We start from the raw sequence: 21246 nt of genomic DNA, 5'->3' as shown, positions 1-21246 counted from the left end.
ACCTACTCTAAGCCCCCTAATAAAATAACAAAGCCCCCCAAAATAAAAAAATGCCCTACCCTATTCTAAATTAAAAACGTTCAAAGCTCTTTTACCTTACCAGCCCTGAACAGGGCCCTTTGCGGGGCATGCCCCAAAGAATTCAGCTCTTTTGCCTGTAAAAAAAACACATACAATACCCCCCCAACATTACAACCCACCACCCACATACCCCTAATTTAACCCAAACCCCCCTTAAATAAACCTAACACTAAGCCCCTGAAGATCTTCCTACCTTATCTTCACCATACCAGGTTCACTGATCGGTCCTCGGAAGTGTTGATCCAAGCCCAAGCGGGGGGCTGAAGAGTGACGTCCATCCTCGGGCTGAAGTCTGGATCCAAGCGGCGGCTGAAGAACTCCATCATCGGGCTGAAGTCGGATGTCCATCATCGGGATGAAGTCTTCTATCAAGCCGCATCTTCAATCTTCTTTCTTCTGGAGCGGAGCCATCTTCTTCCAAGCCGACGCGGAACATCCTCTTCAACCGACGCCTACTCGCCGAATGACGGTTCCTTTAAATGACGTCATCCAAGATGGCGTCCCTCGAATTCCGATTGGCTGATAGGATTCTATCAGCCAATCGGAATTAAGGTAGGAATATTCTGATTGGCTGATGGAATCAGCCAATCAGATTGAGCTTGCATTCTATTGGCTGTTCCGATCAGCCAATAGAATGCGAGCTCAATCTGATTGGCTGATTGGATCAGCCAATCGGATTGAACTTGATTCTGATTGGCTGATTCCATCAGCCAATCAGAATATTCCTACCTTAATTCCGATTGGCTGATAGAATCCTATCAGCCAATCAGAATTCGAGGGACACCATCTTGGATGACGTCATTTAAAGGAACCGTCATTCGGCGAGTAGGCGCCGGTTGAAGAGGATGTTCCGCGTGGGCTTGGAAGAAGATGGCTCCGCTCCGCTCCAGAAGAAAGAAGATTGAAGATGCGGCTTGATAGAAGACTTCATCCCGATGATGGACTTCCGACTTCAGCCCGATGATGGAGTTCTTCAGCTGCCGCTTGGATCCTGTGGTATACCTTTAACTATAACCCCTCCTATTTGGTCTCCACCCTATATAAGGACTACCTGTAACACTCATTTACTGCCTGATTATTGAAGTCTTAGCTACTCTGGTGTAGCTTTCCTTATCTCAGGTCTCCTATTGCTTGTATCCTGTGCAAGGTGGTTTACTTTGTTTACTCTAGCTGCGTCTTGAATCTCTTATGCTCAAATCGTTACTTTGTCATTACCGACTTTGAATCATTTGTTTCTACCAATTCAGATTCTGAGCTTGTCAGTATTTCTTTTTCATCTGTGGCCTCCGGTTATATATATATATCTTGAACATAAGATATATATTATATTAAATATTCCTTATATTTATTAACACTTAAGTCAGTAGTTAATATACAAATTCATCATATATTAAATGTCTCATATTGTTTAATCAGGCTACATAGAAGTTGTTTTCTGATTATTACAAAAAAGAGCAACAAGCTCTAATTTTAGAGCTAACCTTTATAACCAATGTGCAAATACTTTTTTACTTAAATACGAAGCTCAGAATACCACATAATAATCAGGCCTAAAAAAAAAACCGAATTTTGAATTAATTAAACATTATGGATTCTAATGAAATAAAAAAGGAGTTTAATAATGTTTACCTTAAACTTGATTATTTAGCAAGAGCTGTGACAGAAGTGCAGACTGAAAATGCTGCATTGAAAACTATAGTTAAAGATTTTGTTACACAAAAGCCTCATGACCCACCTGAACCTCATATTAATTATCCACAACCTTTTTCAGGGAAACGTTCTGAGTTCAGGGAATTTAAGAATGCCTGTAATTTATTATTTTCTCTTAGACCTAAGACTTATCATACTGAGCGGATTAAAGTTTGTACCACAATATCTTTCCTACAAGGTGAACCCAGGACTTGGGCTAATAGGTTTTTTGAAAACAATAACAATATCCTGGATTCATTACAAGATTTTTTTTCTGCTTTAACTAGTCTATATCAAGACTCAAATTCTCAAATAAATGCTGAAATGAGATTGAGGTCTTTAAAACAAGGTAAGAGAAATGTGGAGGATTATACCACTGAGTTTCAGATGTGGGCAGAGGACTCTCAGTGGAATGAAATCAGTTTGAAAAATCAATATCGTTTAGGTTTATCTGAAACACTCAAAGATGAACTTTCACGTCTTGAGATCCCAGATACCCTTGATGGTCTTATTAAATTAAGTACATCTTTAGATCGTCGTTTGAGAGAAAGGAGGGCAGAAAAGGCCTCTAATGATACCTCATATAGAAGACCTTACCAAGTCACAACAAGTCATGACAAAGCTCATGGCAGTGCTACCCCTATGGAGATTGGTGTACTTAGAGGACCTCTGCCACCAGAGGAAAAAATTAGAAGGAGGTTGGAAAATCTCTGTTTATATTGTGCTCAAAAAGAACATGTAGTATCTACTTGTCCTTTGTTGAAAAAACAAAAGAATGGTAAGAAAAAAACCAGTGACTTAATTTACAGCATAGCTAATGATACACACATGACTTTGTCTATTTCTTTACAGTGGGACCAGAAAAATATCCAAACCAAGGCATTAATTGATTCAGGAGCATCCGGAAATTACATTGATTCCACTTATGTAAATAAAAATCGAATACCTACTATTTGTAAACAAAATCCTGTATCTATTAAGCTGATAGATGGTTCATTAATAGAACAAGGACCTATTACACATCATACTATTCCCCTGCTTGTAACATCATTGCAGGGACACACTGAATATTTATCTTTTGATCTCATAACCATTCATCAGCATACTCTCATCCTAGGCTATCCTTGGTTGAAGAAACACAACCCTCACATAAATTGGGTTTCAAATAAGGTAACATTAGATTCTGCTTTTTGTTCCCAAACTTGTTATCCACATCAAACCATAGCGTCACTTGATATTGGTTTACCCTCGTGTTATCAGGATTTGGCAGATGTATTTAATTTAAAAGAGGCAGAAAACCTTCCACCTCATAGGGAGTTTGACTGTCCTATCGATATAATACCTGGTTCCAAAATCCCTCATGGTAAGATCTATCCCCTCTCTCAAGAGGAACTCCAGTATATAAGAAACTACTTAGACGAAAATTTACGTAAGGGATTTATTTCACACTCCACATCCCCTGCAGCTGCAGGTATGTTTCTAGTAAGAAACAAGGATGGTACCATAAGACCTATTATTGATTATAGAGCTTTAAATAACATCACAATAAAAAACAGATACCCGTTACCTTTAATACCTGAACTTTTGGAACGTCTAACTGGTGCAACTATTTACACCAAATTAGATTTAAAGGGAGCTTATAATTTGATTAGAATTAAAGAAGGTCACGAATGGAAAACGGCATTCAGGACCAGATATGGCCTTTTCCAATATAATGTAATGCCTTTTGGTCTGAGTAATGCTCCGGCAACTTTTCAGTTTTTTATAAATGAGATCTTTCGTGACCTGATAGACGTTTGTGTCATAATATACCTTGACGACATATTAATTTATTCTAGAACACCTCAAGAGCATGAAAAACATGTACGCTGGGTATTAACTCGTTTAAAAGAACACAAACTATATGCTAAACTGGAAAAATGTTCCTTTCATGTCACAGAAATAAAATTCTTGGGTTACATCATCAGTCCCAACAAAATTCAAATGGATCCGGAGAAGGTATCAGCAATTCTAAATTGGCCTACTCCTACTTCCACAAAATCTGTACAACGATTCATTGGTTTTGCGAATTTTTATAGGAAGTTTATAAAAAATTTCTCTTCAATCGTTAAACCATTAACAACACTCACTAGTGAAAAACAAAGATTTAAGTGGACCGAATCCGCTAGTCTTGCCTTTAATAAATTGAAAGAAAATTTTACTACAGCTCCCATTCTAGTTATGCCAGATTTTGATTCAGAATTTATCCTTGAAGTAGATGCATCCGACTCAGGTATCGGTGCAGTTTTATCACAACAAGATAAGAACAAGACTGAGATTCATCCTATTGCTTTCTATTCAAAAATGTTAACTAGTGCTGAGAAAAACTATAGCATAGGAGATAAAGAACTTCTAGCTATAAAACGTGCTCTAGATCATTGGAGACATTTATTAGAAGGTTCTAAGCTACCTTTTAAGATTTATACTGACCATAAAAATCTTGAATTTCTAAAAACAAGTAAGACCTTGTCTGCAAGACAAGCAAGATGGTCTATATTTTTTGATCGTTTCGATTTTCTCTTAACCTACAGACCAGGACATTTAAATACCAAAGCCGATGCCCTCTCTAGATTACATGAACAAGACACTCATAATCAAATTTACCAAATCATTCCAAAAGAAAAAATTATAGGTTTATTAACACCTTTAGAAGAGGAGATCTTAAAAGAATTAAAACATGAACCACCACATGGAATAGACTGTCAAAAAGATTCCAAGACTGGTCTTTTCTATCATAATTCTAAACTATATATCCCCAAACAAATTAGATCTTCTATTCTTAAACAAACCCATGACGGGACACTAGCAGGCCATCCAGGTATTTCTAAAACTATAGACCTAACCAGGAGAAATTATTGGTGGCCACTCATGGATACCTATATTACAAACTATGTAAAACATTGTGATACCTGTGCCAGAAACAAGTTAACACACAAAAGACCATCAGGTCTTTTATCTCCTCTGCCTATTCCTGACAAACCCTGGAGTACCATATCAATGGACTTTATTGTCGAGTTACCTGAATCCCACCATTACAATACTATTTTAGTTGTCATTGATCATTTAACAAGACTGGCTCATTACATTCCCCTAAAAGGTCTCCCTACAGCTTTCACTACAGCTCACGTTTTCCTAGACAACATAGTTCGCTTACATGGACTGCCCAAAGTTATAATAACTGATCGTGGTACACAGTTTACCTCTAATTTTTGGAGATCCCTATGTAAGTTAATCAAAATTGATTCTAGATACTCGACTGCTTTTCACCCTCAGACAAATGGCATTACAGAACGACTCAACCAAACCCTTGAGCAATATCTTCATTGTTATATATCTCATCTGCAGGATGACTGGTCATCCTATTTACCTTTGGCTGAATTCTGTTATAACAATACTACTTCTACATCTACTAAACTATCCCCATTCTTCGTTACTTATGGATATCATCCTACTACTATTTCATTGTCCTCTCAACAAGTGAACTCTCCCTCAGCATTGGATTTCGCAACTACCCTACAAGAAAGACTTAACATCCTGAAAAAACATCTTTCGGAAGCTAAAGATTATCAAAAAAGGTTATATGATACCCATCACACTGCTAGCCCGGCTTATCAGATTGGAGATTTGGTACTACTCTCGACAAAGAATCTCAAACTGTCAGTTCCTAGCAAAAAGTTAGCAAATCAATATTTGGGTCCTTTTAAGATTTCTAAAATAATCAACCTCAATGCTGTGAGATTAGAGCTTCCCCAGGATTTTAAGATTCACCCCTCTTTTCATGTCTCTCTGTTAAAGCCATATCTTCCTTCACCTCAGTCTCTCTCCTTGTCTCGACCACCTCCAATACTCGTTGATGATCGAGAGGAGTATGAAGTTGAAGCTGTATTGGATTCTAGGATCCATAGGAAGAGGTTAGAGTATCTTGTGAAATGGAAAGGTTATGGTTCGGAGGATAACTCTTGGCAGCTTCATTCTGATCTTCGCACTCCCCGTCTTCTACGAAATTTTCATCGCCGCTATCCTGAGAAACCTAGTTTGGAAACCCCTGGGGTGCTTCCTTGAAGGGGGGGAGATGTGGTATACCTTTAACTATAACCCCTCCTATTTGGTCTCCACCCTATATAAGGACTACCTGTAACACTCATTTACTGCCTGATTATTGAAGTCTTAGCTACTCTGGTGTAGCTTTCCTTATCTCAGGTCTCCTATTGCTTGTATCCTGTGCAAGGTGGTTTACTTTGTTTACTCTAGCTGCGTCTTGAATCTCTTATGCTCAAATCGTTACTTTGTCATTACCGACTTTGAATCATTTGTTTCTACCAATTCAGATTCTGAGCTTGTCAGTATTTCTTTTTCATCTGTGGCCTCCGGTTATATATATATATCTTGAACATAAGATATATATTATATTAAATATTCCTTATATTTATTAACACTTAAGTCAGTAGTTAATATACAAATTCATCATATATTAAATGTCTCATATTGTTTAATCAGGCTACATAGAAGTTGTTTTCTGATTATTACAAAAAAGAGCAACAAGCTCTAATTTTAGAGCTAACCTTTATAACCAATGTGCAAATACTTTTTTACTTAAATACGAAGCTCAGAATACCACAGATCCAGACTTCAGCCCGAGGATGGACGTCACTCTTCAGCCCCCCGCTTGGGCTTGGATCAACACTTCCGAGGACCGATCGGTGAACCTGGTATGGTGAAGATAAGGTAGGAAGATCTTCAGGGGCTTAGTGTTAGGTTTATTTAAGGGGGGTTTGGGTTAGATTAGGGGTATGTGGGTGGTGGGTTGTAATGTTGGGGGGGTATTGTATGTGGTTTTTTTACAGGCAAAAGAGCTGAATTCTTTGGGGCATGCCCCGCAAAGGACCCTGTTCAGGGCTGGTAAGGTAAAAGAGCTTTGAACTTTTTTAATTTAGAATAGGGTAGGGCATTTTTTTATTTTGGGGGGCTTTGTTATTTTATTAGGGGGCTTAGAGTAGGTTAATTAGTTTAAAATTGTTGTAATATTTTTCTAATGTTTGTAAATATTTTTTTATTTTTTGTAACTTAGTTCTTTTTTATTTTTTGTACTTTAGTTAGTTTTTCTCTTGTAAGGTGTATCCAGTCCACGGATCATCCATTACTTGTGGGATATTCTCATTCCCAACAGGAAGTTGCAAGAGGACACCCACAGCAGAGCTGTAATATAGCTCCTCCCCTAACTGTCATAGCTAGTCATTCTCTTGCAACTCTCAACAAGCTTGGATGTTGTAGGAGAGAGTGGTTAAATATAGTTAGTTTATTTTCTTCAATCAAAAGTTGGTTATTTTTAAATAGTACCGGAGTTGTGCTATTTTATCTCAGGCAGTAAATAGAAGAAGAATCTGCCTGAGGTTTCTATGATCTTAGCAGGTTGTAACTAAGATCCATTGCTATTCTCACATATGTCTGAGGGGATTACACAGATGAGGTAACTTCAGCGAGAGAATGGCGTGCAGTTTATTCTGCTATCAGGTATGTGCAGTTATAATTTTTTCTAGAGATGGAAAACACTAGAAAATGCTGCTGATACCGGATTAATGTAAGTTAAGCCTGAATACAGTGATTTAATATCGACTGGTATCATGCTTACTCCCAGGGGTAATACCCTTATGATATTGCAATATAAACGTTTGCTGGCATGTTTAATCGTTTTTATATATGCATTGGTGATAAAACTTTATTGGGGCCTAGTTTTTTCCACATGGCTGGCTTAAATTTTGACTAGAAACAGTTTTACTGAGGCTTTCCACTGTTATAGTATAAAAGTTACAGTTGGTGCAGTTAAAATTACAAACTGTGACATCCAGCTTCCCTCAGGAGTCCCCTGTATGCTATAGGACATCTCTAAAGGGCTCAAAGGCTTTCCAAAGTCGTTTATTGGGGAAGGTAGGACCACAGCTTGCTGTGGCAGTTGGTTGTGACTGTTAAAAAAACAAAAAACAAAAAAAAAACGTCTATTTCGTTTTTTTTTATCCGTTTTTTGAACTAAGGAGTTAATCATCCATTTGCAAGTGGATGCAATGCTCTGCTAGCCTATTACATACACTGTAAAAATTTCATTTGATTTACTGCATTTTTTCACTGTTTTTCAAATTCTGACAAAATTTGTTTCTCTTAAAGGCACAGTACCGTTTTTTATATTTTCTTGTTAACTTGATTTAAAGTGTTTTCCAAGCTTGCTAGTCTCATTGCTAGTCTGTATAAACATGTCTGACATAGAAGAAACTCCTTGTTCATTATGTTTAAAAGCCATGGTGGAACCCCCTCTTAGAATGTGTACCAAATGTACTGATTTCATTTTATGCAATAAAGATCATATTCTGTTTTTAAAAAATTATCACCAGAGGAATCTGACGAGGGGAAAGTTATGCCGTTTACTTTACAAGACATGGCGGCAGTCATGGATAATACACTGTCAGCGGTATTAGCCAGACTACCTGAACTTAGAGGTTAGCGAGATAGCTCTGGGGTGAGACAAAATGCAGAGCATACTGACGCTTTAAGAACCATGTCTGATACTGCCTCACAATATGCAGAAGCTGAGGAAGGAGAGCTTCAGTCAGTGGGTGATGTTAATGACTCAGGAAAGATACCTGATTCTAATATTTCTACATTTAAATTTAAGCTTGAACACCTCCGCGTGTTACTTAGGGAGGTTTTAGCTGCTCTGAATGACTGTGATACCATTGCAGTGCCAGAGAAATTTTGTAGACTGGATAAATGCTTTGCAGTGCCGGTGTGTACTAATGTTTTTCCAATACCTAAAAGGTTTACAGAAATTATTAATAAGGAATGGGATAGACCAGGTGTGCCGTTCTCTTCCCCTCCTATTTTTAGAAAAATGTTTTCCAATAGACGCTACCACACGGGACTTATGGCAGACAGTCCCTAAGGTGGAGGGAGCAGTTTCTACTCTAGCAAAGAGTACTACTATCCCTGTCGAGGACAGTTGTGCTTTTTTAGAGCCAATGGATAAAAAAATTAGAAGGTTACCTTAAGAAAATATTTATTCAACAAGGTTTTATCCTACAGCCCATTGCATGCATTGCCCCTGTCACTGCTGCTGCGGCGTACTGGTTTGAGTCTCTGGAAGACGCTTTACAGGTAGAGACTCCATTGGATGACATACTTGGCAAACTTAGAGCACTTAAGCTAGCCAATTATTTTATTTCTGATGCCATTGTTCATTTGAATAAACTAACGGCTAAGAATTCTGGTTTTGCTATACAGGCGCGCAGAGCGCTATGGCTTAAATCATGGTCAGCTGACGTGACTTTAAAATCTAAGCTACTTAACATTCCCTTCAAGGGGCAGACCCTGTTCGGGCCTGGTTTGAAGGAGATTATTGTTGATATCACGGGAGGAAAAGGTTGTGCCCTTCCTCAGGACAGGTCCAAATCTAGGGCCAAACAGTCTAATTTTCGTGCCTTTCGAAACTTCAAGGCAGGTGCGGCATCAACTTCCTCTAATAATAAACAAGAGGGAACTTTTGCTCAATCCAAGACGGTCTGGAGACCAAACCAGACCTGGAAAAAAGGTAAGCAGGTCAAAAAGCCTCCTGCTGCCTCTAAGACAGCATGAAGGAACGACCCCCTATCCGGTAACGGATCTAGTAGGGGGCAGACATTCACTCTTCGCCCAGGCGTGGGCAAGAGATGTTCAGGATCCCTGGGCATTGGAAATTATATCCCAGGGATATCTTCTGGAATTCAAAGCTTCCCCCCCAAAAGGGAGATTTCACCTTTCACAATTATCTGCAAACCAGATAAAGAGTGAGGCATTCTTACACTGTGTACGAGACCTCCTAGTTATGGGAGTGATCCATCCAGTTCCAAAGGAGGAACAGGAACAGGGTTTTTACTCAAATCTGTTTGTGGTTCCCAAAAAAGAGGGAACCTTCAGACAGATTTTGGATCTAAAGATCTTAATCAAATTCCTCAAAGTTCCGTCGTTCAAGATGGAAACTATTCGTACCATCCTACCACTGATCTAGGAGGGTCAATATATGACTACAGTGGATCTAAAGGATGCTTATCTTCACATTCCGATACACAAAGATCATCATCGGTTTCTCAGGTTTGCCTTTCAAGACAGGCATTACCAGTTGTAGCTCTTCCCTTTGGATTAGCTACAGCCCCAAGAATCTTTACAAAGGTTCTAGGGTCGCTTTTGGCGGTCCTAAGGCCGCGGGGCATAGCAGTAGCCCCTTATTTAGACGACATCCTGATACAGGCGTCAAACTTCCAAATTGCCAAGTCTCATACGGACGTAGTACTGGCATTTCTGAGGTCGCATGGGTGGAAAGTGAACGAGGAAAAGTGTTCTCTATCCCCACTCACAAGAGTTTCCTTTCTAGGGCCTCTGATAGATTCTGTAGAAATGAAAATTTACCTTGACGGAGTCCAGGTTATCAAAGCTTCTAAATTCCTGTCGGGTTCTTCATTCCATTCCGCGCCCTTTGGTGGCTCAGTGTATGGAAGTAATCGGCTTAATGGTAGCGGCAATGGACATAGTGCCTTTTGCATGCTTACATCTCAGACCGCTGCAACTATGCAGGCTCAGTCAGTGGAGCGGGGATTACACATATTTGGCCCCTCAACTGAATCTGGACCAAGAGACCAGGGATCCTCTTCCCTGGTGGCTATCTCGGGTCCATCTGTCCAAAGGTATGACCTTCGCAGGCCAGATTGAACTATTGTAACAACAAATGCCAGCCTTCTAGGTTGGGGTGCAGTCTGGAACTCCCTGAAAGCTCAGGGATCGTGGACTCAGGAGGAGTCTCTCCTTCCAATAAATATTCTGGAACTAAGAGCGATATTCAAGGCTCTTCAGGTTTGGCCTCAGTTAGCAACTCTGAGGTACATCAGATTTCAGTCGGTCAACATCACGACTGTAGCTTACATCAACCATCGAGGGGGAACAAGAAGTTCCCTAGAGATGTTAGAAGTTTCAAAAATAATTCACTGGGCAGAGATTCACTCTTGCCACCTATCAGCTATCCATATCCCAGGTGTAGAGCACTGGGAGGCGGATTTTCTAAGTCGTCAGACTTTTCATCCGGGAGAGTGGGAACTCCATCCGGAGGTATTTGCACAACTGATTCTCCGTTGGGGCAAACCAGAACTGGATCTCATGGCGTCTCACCAGAACGCCAAGCTTCTGTGTTACGGATCCAGGTCCAGGGATCCCAAGGCGACACTGATAGATACTCTAGCAGCGCCCTGGTCTTTCAACCTGGCTTATGTGTTTCCACCATTTCCTCTGCTCCCTCGACTGATTGCCAAGATCAAGCAGGAGAGAGCATCGGTGATTCTGATAGCACCTGCGTGGCCACGCAGGACCTGGTATGCAGATCTAGTGGACATGTCATCCTTTCCACCATGGTCTCTGCCTCTGAGACAGGACCTTCTACTTCAGGGTCCTTTCAACCATCCAAATCTAATTTCTCTGAGGCTGACTGCCTGGAGATTGAATGCTTGATTTTATCAAAGCGTGGCTTCTCCGAGTCAGTTATTGATACCTTAATACAGGCACGAAAGCCTGTCACCAGGAAAATTTACCATAAGGTATGGCGTAGATATCTTTATTGGTGTGAATCCAAGGGTTACTCATGGAGTAAGGTCAGAATTCCTAGGATTTTATCTTTTCTCCAAGAAGGTTTGGAAAAAGGATTGTCAGCTAGTTTCTTAAAGGGACAGATTTTTGCTCTGTCTATTCTTTTGCACTAGCGTCTGGCAGATGTTCCAGACGTTCAGGCATTTTGTCAGGCTTTAGTTTGAATCAAGCCTGTGTTTAAACCTGTTGCTCCACCATGGAGCTTAAACTTGGTTCTTAAGGTTCTTCAAGGAGTTCCGTTTGAACCTCTTCATTCCATAGATATCAAACTTTTATCTTGGAAAGTTCTTTTTTTTTTTTTTTTTGGTAGCTATTTCCTCGGCTCGTAGAGTCTCTGAGCTATCTGCCTTACAATGTGATTCTCCTTATCTGATTTTTCATACGGATAAGGTAGTCCTGCGTACCAAACCTGGGTTCTTACCTAAGGTGGTATCTAACAAGAATATCAATAAAGAGATTGTGGTTCCATCCTTGTGTTACACAATCTGGACGTGGTCTGTGCTTTAAAGTTTTACTTACAAGCTACTAAAGATTTTCGTCAAACATCTGCTTTGTTTGTTGTCTACTCTGGACAGAGGAGAGGTCAAAAGGCTTTGGCAACCTCTTTTTCTTTTTGGCTAAGAAGCTTAATCCGCTTAGCCTATGAGACTGATGGACAGCAGCCTCCTGAAAGGATTACAGCTCATTCCACTAGAGCTGTGGCTTCCACTTGGGCCTTTAAAAATGAGGCTTCTGTTGAACAGATTTGCAAGCCGGCGACTTGGTCTTCGCTTCATACTTTTTCAAAATTTTACAAATTTGATACTTTTGCTTCTTCGGAGGCTATATTTGGGAGAAAGGTTTTACAGGCAGTGGTTCCTTCCATTTAAGTTCCTGCCTTGTCCCTCCCTTCATCCGTGTACTTTAGCTTTGGTATTGGTATCCCACAAGTAATGGATGATCCGTGGACTGGATACACCTTACAAGAGAAAACACAATTTATGCTTACCTGATAAATTTATTTCTCTTGTGGTGTATCCAGTCCACGGCCCGCCCTGTCATTTTAAGGCAGGTAATTTTTAAATTTAAACTACAGTAACCACTACACCCTATGGTTTCTCCTTTCTCGGCTTGTTTTCGGTCGAATGACTGGCTATGACAGTTAGGGGAGGAGCTATATTACAGCTCTGCTGTGGGTGTCCTCTTGCAACTTCCTGTTGGGAATGAGAATATCCCACAAGTAATGGATGATCCGTGGACTGGATACACCACAAGAGAAATAAATTTATCAGGTAAGCATAAATTGTGTTATTTCATTGTATTTATTTGTAGATATTGTATTTAATTAATTTATTGATAGTGTAGTGTTAGGTTTAATTGTAGATAATTGTAGATATTGTATTTAATTAATTTATTGATAGTGTAGTGTTAGGTTTAATTGTAGGTAATTGTAGGTATTTTATTTAATTTATTTATTGATAGTGTAGTGTTAGGTTTAATTGTAGATAATTGTAGATATTGTATTTAATTAATTTATTGATAGTGTAGTGTTAGGTTTAATTGTAACTTAGGTTAGGATTTATTTTACAGGTAATTTTGTAATTATTTTAACTATTTTAGCTATTAAATAGTTCTTAACTATTTAATAGCTATTGTACCTGGTTAAAATAAATACAAAGTTGCCTGTAAAATAAATATTAATCCTAAAATAGCTATAATATAATTATAATTTATATTGTAGCTATATTAGGGTTTATTTTACCGGTAAGTATTTAGATTTAAATAGGAATAATTTATTTAATAAGAGTTAATTTATTTTGTTAGAATAAAATTATATTTAACTTAGGGGGGTGTTAGGGTTAGGGTTAAAATTAGCTTTAGGGGTTAAAAAATTTATTAGAGTAGCGGTGAGCTCCGATCGGTAGATTAGGGGTTAATACTATTTATTATAGGGTTATTGAGGCGGGAGTGAGGCGGATTTGGGGTTAATAACTTTATTATAATAGCGGTGCGGTCCGCTCGGCAGATTAGGGGTTAATAAGTGTAGGCAGGTGGAGGCGACGTTGTGGGGGGCAGATTAGGGGTTAATAAATATAATATAGGGGTCGGCGGTGTTAGGGGCAGCAGATTAGGGGTATATAGCTATAATGTAGCTGGCGGCGGCGTGCGGACGGCAGATTAGGGGTTAATAAGTGTAGGTAGCTGGCGGCGACGTTGTGGGGGGCAGATTAGGGGTTAATAAATATAATATAGGGGTCGGCGGTGTTAGGGGCAGCAGATTAGGGGTACATAGGGATAACGTAGTTGGCAGCAGTGTACGGAGCGGAAGATTAGGGGTTAAAAAATTTTTAAAGAGTGGCGGCGATGTGGGGGGGGCCTCGGTTTAGGGGTACATAGGTAGTTTATGGGTGTTAGTGTACTTTAGAGCACAGTAGTTAAGAGGTTTATAAACTGGCGTTAGCCCAGAAAGCTCTTAACTACTGACTTTTTTCTGCGGCTGGAGTTTTGTCGTTAGATTTCTAACGCTCACTTCAGCCACGACTCTAAATACCGGAGTTAGAAAGATCCCATTTAAAAGATAGGATACGCAATTGACGTAAGGGGATCTGCGGTATGGAAAATTCGCGGCTGGAAAGTGAGCGTTAGACCCTTTAATGACTGACTCCAAATACCAGAGGGCGGTAAAAACCAGCGTTAGGAGCCTCTAACGCTGGTTTTGACGGCTACCGCCCAACTCTAAATCTAGGCCTTAGACTTTTATTTTTGGTAATATTAGACTTTTATTTTAATGGAATCTTAGTCTTTTTTTAATGTTAGGATTTTTTATTTTAATTTTAACTTAGTATTTTTTTACTTTATGTAATTAGGGTTAATTTAGGGGGTGTTAGTTTAGGGGGCTTAGTGATTAGATTATTTCTTTGCGTTGTGGGGGATAGCGGTTTAGGGGTTAATTAGGTTTATTATGTTGTGGGGGTGGTGGTTCAGGGGTTAATAGTTTAATTAGGTTTATTGCGTTGTGAGGGGAAGGCGGATTAGAAGTTAATAGTTTACTTAGGTTTATTGCATTTTGAGGGGATGGCGGATTAGGGGTTAATAGATTTTATTAGTTATTGCGGTGGGGGATTGCAGTTGACAGGTACATATTGCGCATGCGTTAAGTGTTAGTTAATACTTTCAGGGAGTTACGGTGCATACATATTCAGCGCAAGGCTTGCTGCGTCTGCCTATGTGTTGCGAGGTGAAAATGGAGTAAAATGTCTTCATTTTTGCCGCGTAAGTCCTTGCGCTGAATATGCGATACTGAATAGCAATGTCGGTTCTATGTTAATTTATGGGAGTAAAAACTGTGGGCGACGGTTGAAATATAAGCGCCACATTGATATGCGGCGCCATATATGTGATCGCTCACTTCAGCTAAATACTGGTGACGCCCCTAGAATCTGAGCAGAATTTTAATATTTTTAACAAAACAGCAATCTCTAGTATTCCTTAAATGAGCAAAAAATGATTGAATTGAAAAAAAAAAATCTCTGATTGTCAGACATTGGAAAACCACGATAGCCCCTTCTTAACGGATTCGGTTAGATAGGACAACTCTATCTTTAGGAATATGGCTTTATAAAATGCAAGAAACATTCATATTTCTTGGATATCAATTTTTTTGGGGAACAATAACTCGGGCACATCCGATAGACGCTTAGATAACTAACTGACTCCCTTTACATTAACTAGCTATTTTAAAACTTATATAGATACTACAGATGTGCATTCATTTTCGGACAAATTCACATTTGGCATGAAAATGGGATTTTCGTTACATTTTAACTAAGCAAATATCTGAAGCATGCACTAACGAGAATTAAAGAAAATAAAAAAATACTGATGACAATTATAAGTATTCATTTGTTTACTTTAAAAATTTTTTAAAGGGTTTAATACTTACCTTATGTGCTTTCTGTGCTCTGGAGAGCTCATTAAGGTAAGTTTTGTAGCTACAGATAAACTTTTCAATTGTAGCTTTGAAACATTTACATTTAATTTAAACAAACCTATTAAAATGTTTAACAAAAATTCAGTTTTCGTTTTGTTTTAAACAAAACGAAAACCAAATAGTGCATCCAACGAATACTCAAGAAAACTAATTGCCTTGAATATTCAGAATGAAAAATTTGTCCGAAACGAAATTTTCTAGGCTGCACATGTCTAATAGCTACTCATAAAAATGTAATAGAGATACCCCTCCCCTGCCCTCTCTTTTTCAACCTATCCTTTCATTTTCTCTCTGGAAAATGTCTCAGAAAACTGTATGTGTTCCACTGTCCCCAAAGAGACTAAAGTGCCACCATCCTACTTACAGTACATATGGGGAAACGTTCCGGAGCCTGCAGCATTCTACCTATTCGTTAGCTCACAGCACATTTACATTTCTGCCTAACTGGCCACAGCAAATGAGACGAAGAACATGGATTCTATCAGAAATTTCAAGAGATTTTTCCCTGAACAGCTCTTGATTTGGAAACCCTTGTAAATGGTCAAAATAATGTTAAAATACCATTATTGTATACTGATTTTTGCAATATAGTGCTTAATTGCTGAAGTATACTATGCATTGGAGGTGTTCCTGGGTGTGTGCGATGCAGCTTAATTCATTGCTATAGCACCACACAAAGATATTAGCTACTCTGAATTTGCAAGTTAGTACATTTTTTTTATATACCCAGTGCTCCTCTGTGCTCCTCTGTGCAGAACCACAAGAGAGGTAACAAGAGTTAGCAATAGATAGATTAAAATTAGATTCCCATAAAATGGCCTACATGTAGATAGCAAATTCATAATATGTAAGTCAGCTCTAACTCCATTCAGATTAAATCTACCAATTACAAATTTGCAAAGTAAAAAAAAGCAAGTTATTACCTCAGCGAATCACATTCAGATTTTTGTCTGCTCAGTTCATTTTCTGTATCTGTGGCTCTTCTTGAAACCATTTTATTCTCATTCTCCGCACATGAAATTCTCTCCTTCATGAGGGAAATCTTAGACTTATTTTCCAACAGTTCATTTTCCATCTGCATGACACAAGATGCAATAAATGGCTGAACTATGTTTATACTTTATAACTTATACAAAGAATAGACTACTAATATGCAAGCACATTTGTGAGATTTTATAGTTCCCATAAGTTATCACAAATAACAGAAATGGGTGTGGCTAAGAGTAAGTAGGTGGAGCTATGCCAGAATATAATACAAAAATAAATTAACCATACTGTTTAGTAAAAAAAATTTTTTTTGTGTAGATAGTGTCTTCTACTTATTGTCTGTACTAGCTGATCTGTGAGCTTTCAGCAAATCAGAAGAGGAAGAGAGGGTCTCTCATTTTATTCTGTATCTTCATTCATCCTGAATATGTCAGGGAATGGGCCTCGGGTATTATATCCTAATATTGGGTAAATATAACACTGTTTTTTGTTGTTGAAGTATATGATTGGGAAAATATCACAAGAAGTAGTTGTGTTCTCATACTTTGAAATTGGAATTTCATGTTTTCTTGCTGAGTTTCTTGCTGTGCACGTAGCACACCTAACAATCAGCGGTCTGGTAAAGTTTGAGATTGGCACTCAGCGTTTGCATTACAAAGTGTATTATCAAGAGCACATTTTAATGCATCACTTCAAGTCACTTTATATGGATTCAAAACAGATAACTAAAAATGTGCTTCTTCATTTTTGTCAAATGAGCAATACAAGGAACAGAAGGATTTCCTATTCAACTTTTTGACTAGGGGACAATAATACAACTAACTCCACATATCGCTTCTCATATGGCACACAGAGGCATGATATATTCTCCTATCTACTCATAATTAATGGAGAAAACTTTGAGTACATGTACAAAGTGTGACCTTGCACGGGTGATAATGATATTGGCTGGATGCATTTTAACCTCAGATCTGGCAAGATTATATTTACAAGACGTTCATTTACAGGCAATTCTGAGATTCATAGAGAAAAGAGGTAACATTTGTGGAGTTGTCAGTTGTGCGCTTGGTCTCTTAGAATCTAGAACCCTTCACCCTTTTCATGAATCTCAGTTGCCTGCAGCCTTTTTATTGAGGGCACCTGGCACACCTCGATCATGCCAGACAACTATAAACAACATGCCCATGTCTCGTTGCACCAAATCCCAGAGACTTCTATTTAAAATGGCAAAGGCTGAGAGTGTAATTTCTTTACCCACCGAATGTATTTGCAAATAAAATAACAATCTGCATTCTAAAGTGAATTCAATCCACATAAAATTAAATGGAACAAATCTTACAATGACATTAGAATATCTAGGTTCCTGTTTTATTTGCAAATACTGATGGAAGGGAAAACAGTTTAAATTGTTAAAATTACACACTCAGAATTGAAGAGATTGGCCTGGTTTCCACTGCTGTTGTAAAATGTGTAAAATGGGGGTAACAATAAGTATCTCTATTACAGTCTATGGAGATGTTTAGGTTACAACCACGTTACACATCTTACAACAGCAATGGGAACTAGGCCATTGAATGCAAAATATTATTTTAAAAAAGTATTAAACTCACATCCATATCTAATGAAGTTCATGTTCTGGGATATGTTGCAGTTAATCGCAATCCTTCAGAAACCTTTAAAGGGACTCCATTTTTTTAAGCATCTTCTGACTTCCCCCTGATCACATGACTTTATCTATTGACTTGCATTTAAAGGGACAGTCTACCATAGAATTGTTATTGTTTTAAAAGGTAGATAATCCCTTTATTACCCATTCCCCAGTTTTGCATAACCAACACAGTTATATTAATATACTTTTTACCTCTGTGATTACCTTGTATCTATGAACCTTCTTCCAGCCCCCTGATCACATGACTGTGACTGTTTATTATCTATTGTCTTAAATTTAGCATTGTTTTGTGCTAAATCTTAAATAACCCCCTGTGCCTGAACACAGTGTTATCTATATGGCCCACGTGTACTTTGTCTCTTTGTGTTGAAAAGAGCTTTAAAAAGCCTGTGATAAGAGGCAGCCCTCAAAGGCTTAGAAATTAGCATATGAGCCTACCTATGTTTAGTTTAAACTAAGAATACCAAGCTAAAAAAGCTAATTTGATGATAAAAGTAAATTGGAAAGTTGATTAAAATTACAAGTCCTATCTGAATAATGAAAGTTTAATTTATACTAGACTGTCCCTTTAAGAAAATTAGTGCTGTATTGTTAGAATCCACGGGCACCAGCACAATGTTATCTATACGGCTCACATGAACTAGCTTCCCCTGTTGTGAAAAGCAAATACAAAAGCATGTGATAATGGGGCTGTCTTTAGGGACTTAGAAACAGATAGACATTTAGAGGTTTAAATGTTATAAAGTATATTAATCTAACAATGTTGGTTGTGCAAAGCTGGGGAATGGGTAGTAAAGGCGTTATCTATCTTTTTTAAACAATAACAATTTTTGCGTTGACTGTCCCCTTTATGATTTCTCTAAAAAATGCACTATTCAAATTTTTGAGGATTTTTGTAGATTATTTCATAAACTTCTCTAAAAGATTGTGATCTACCCCTTTGTTCTCTATGAATGTCACAATGTACCTTAAACTGTCTATTTTCAAATGTGCTTTGTTCTCTTGGTATCCATTGTTGAAAAAGAATATGTACATATCCTAGTGGGAGCTAGCTGGTTATTGGTGCCTGCACATATTTGTCTTTTGTGGTTGGCTGACTAGATGTGTTGAGCGCGCAATGCTGCTCCTTCAGCAAAGGATATCGATGGAATGGATTTACATACATATAGAGACATATAAATACAGATATACGTATGTATAAAAATACATTCATATATCTCAATTTGATCATGCACTCAGGTTAATGCGAGCTGGCAGAAGTAAACATTTTAGTTCAAAACGAGGCTCCATTAAAGTCTATGGGGACTAAGAAAATGTGCTTGCAACTTATTTTTTTATTACCACGATGTTGCGACCATAAAGGTGCGTAATTCTTACTGTAATAAGCGCAAAACTGGGTGTGCAAATTAAAATAGAATTTAGCACCGAAAAAGGCACTATGGGCTTCATTTATAAAGCAGCGCATGCTGCTTCAGAGGCCCATTGTTTTAGGCTCCCCTAAAATGGAAGTTAAAGTGAAGGTCAATTTGGATGAATTAGTGCCCGGTTTTTAATAAACCTATTAAAAACAAGGGCACTTTAATTCATCAAAATTGACATTTCAATCCTTTTCTTCAAAAACTTACCATTGAATCCTGAAAGCCACTCCAGTGATTCCCCCTCTTCTTACGTCAGAAATGACGAATCCGGCTTCCTCCAGTCACGGCTTTCCCCCTGGGGGGAACATGGCCTGATTGGAGGAAGCCAGATTCATCATTTTGGACCCACGAAAAGGGCTGCAGCGGCTGTCAGGATTAAAAGGTACGTTTTATGAAGAAAAGGAGCGAAATGTCAATTTTGATTAATTAAAGTGCCCTTGTTTTTAATAGGATTATTAAAAACCGGGCACTAATTCATCGAAATTGACCTTCACTTTAAGAATCGGGATTACCAACAGCCCCTGCTAGTGGCCAATTGGCCACCAGTGAGTAGGGGGCGGCATTTCACAAGCATTTCACCAGAAATGTTTGTGCAATGATAAATGCAGACAGTGTATGCCGATGTCGAGCGGACATGATTCGCTATAGAGAATCATTTCCACCCATCATATGATAAATCGACCCCAATATGTACCCTTATTGTTATACTATCTATTAACAATGGCAATGATGGCGTTAACGTCCAAATATTAACATCTATTTACCATATTATTGTAGTAAAGCCCAACTAATCACACTTTTCAGACTGAAACTCTATAGCTGTGTCATTTTCTCTATATCTGATTTGCTTAATGCATAATCTTGTTAAGAACTGAAAAGCTTTGTGTGAGTTGTAGTTTGCAATGTGTCATCAACGCAAAACAGATATATCTTTCTAAGTACAAGGTAGAGAAGGGACATTTGTTTGGCATTACTTTATGCCCAATCAAATTACAGAATTATGGCCCATACCAGTTGGCGCTCAAGACTTCCTCAATTTGCTTTTCTCCTACAATAAGAAAACATCCAGCTAACATTTTAAGTGCTGGGAATAGTAGCTGTATACCCACCCTAACAGAAAACCTGTCCTGCATTGTAATTTTGTGCAGAAAAACAACATTATTTTACAAAATATTTTATTCAATGTCCTTACTGTTCTGTAGGATGATTGCAGCTCTTCTATCCTCTGCTCCAGATGAGCTCTGTCAGAGATGACATTCTCTTGGGAAATCTGTATAGGAAAACCAATAAAATAAACAATTTGTAGTTTAAAACAAACCCTTCATATAGTCACTAAATATAAAGGAAACTAGTCCTAAAGCCCGTGTACACGGGCCAATTTTTTAGGTACCGCGGTTCTCTCTCTCTCCCCCTCTCTCCCCTTCTCTCCCCCTCTCTCTCTCTCTCTCTCTCTCCCTCCCTCTCCCCCCCCTCTCTCCCCCCCCTCTCCCCCTCTCTCCCCCCCCTCTCCCCCTCCCTCTCTCTCTCTCCCCCCCTCTCCCCCCCTCTCTCTCTCCCCCCCTCTCCCCCCCTCTCCCCCTCCCTCTCTCTCTCTCCCCCCCCTCTCCCCCCCTCTCTCTCTCCCCCCCTCCCACCTCTCTCTCCCCCTGTCCCCCCCTCCCCCCTCTCCCTCTCCCCCCCTCTCCCTCTCCCCCCCTCCCTCTCCCCCCCCTCCCCCCCTCTCCCTCCCCCCCCCTCTC

General features: G+C 38.9%; 1 protein-coding gene across 1 annotated transcript in view; it reads right to left on the bottom strand.

The window, feature by feature from the left end:
• Positions 1–21246, bottom strand: part of TSGA10 (testis specific 10) — a 159408-nt gene that overhangs the window by 81481 nt on the left and 56681 nt on the right. Inside the window, exons 8-9 of the mRNA XM_053705457.1 lie at positions 20700–20777; positions 16357–16508 (exon numbers count right to left, since the gene is read on the bottom strand). Of these exons, the coding sequence (XP_053561432.1) occupies positions 16357–16508; positions 20700–20777 (230 nt within the window). The remainder of the gene's footprint in view (positions 1–16356; positions 16509–20699; positions 20778–21246) is intronic.

This window comes from Bombina bombina, chromosome 3, assembly GCF_027579735.1.
Source record: "Bombina bombina isolate aBomBom1 chromosome 3, aBomBom1.pri, whole genome shotgun sequence".
NCBI lineage: Eukaryota > Metazoa > Chordata > Amphibia > Anura > Bombinatoridae > Bombina > Bombina bombina.
This window is presented reverse-complemented; position numbering and strand designations above follow the sequence as displayed.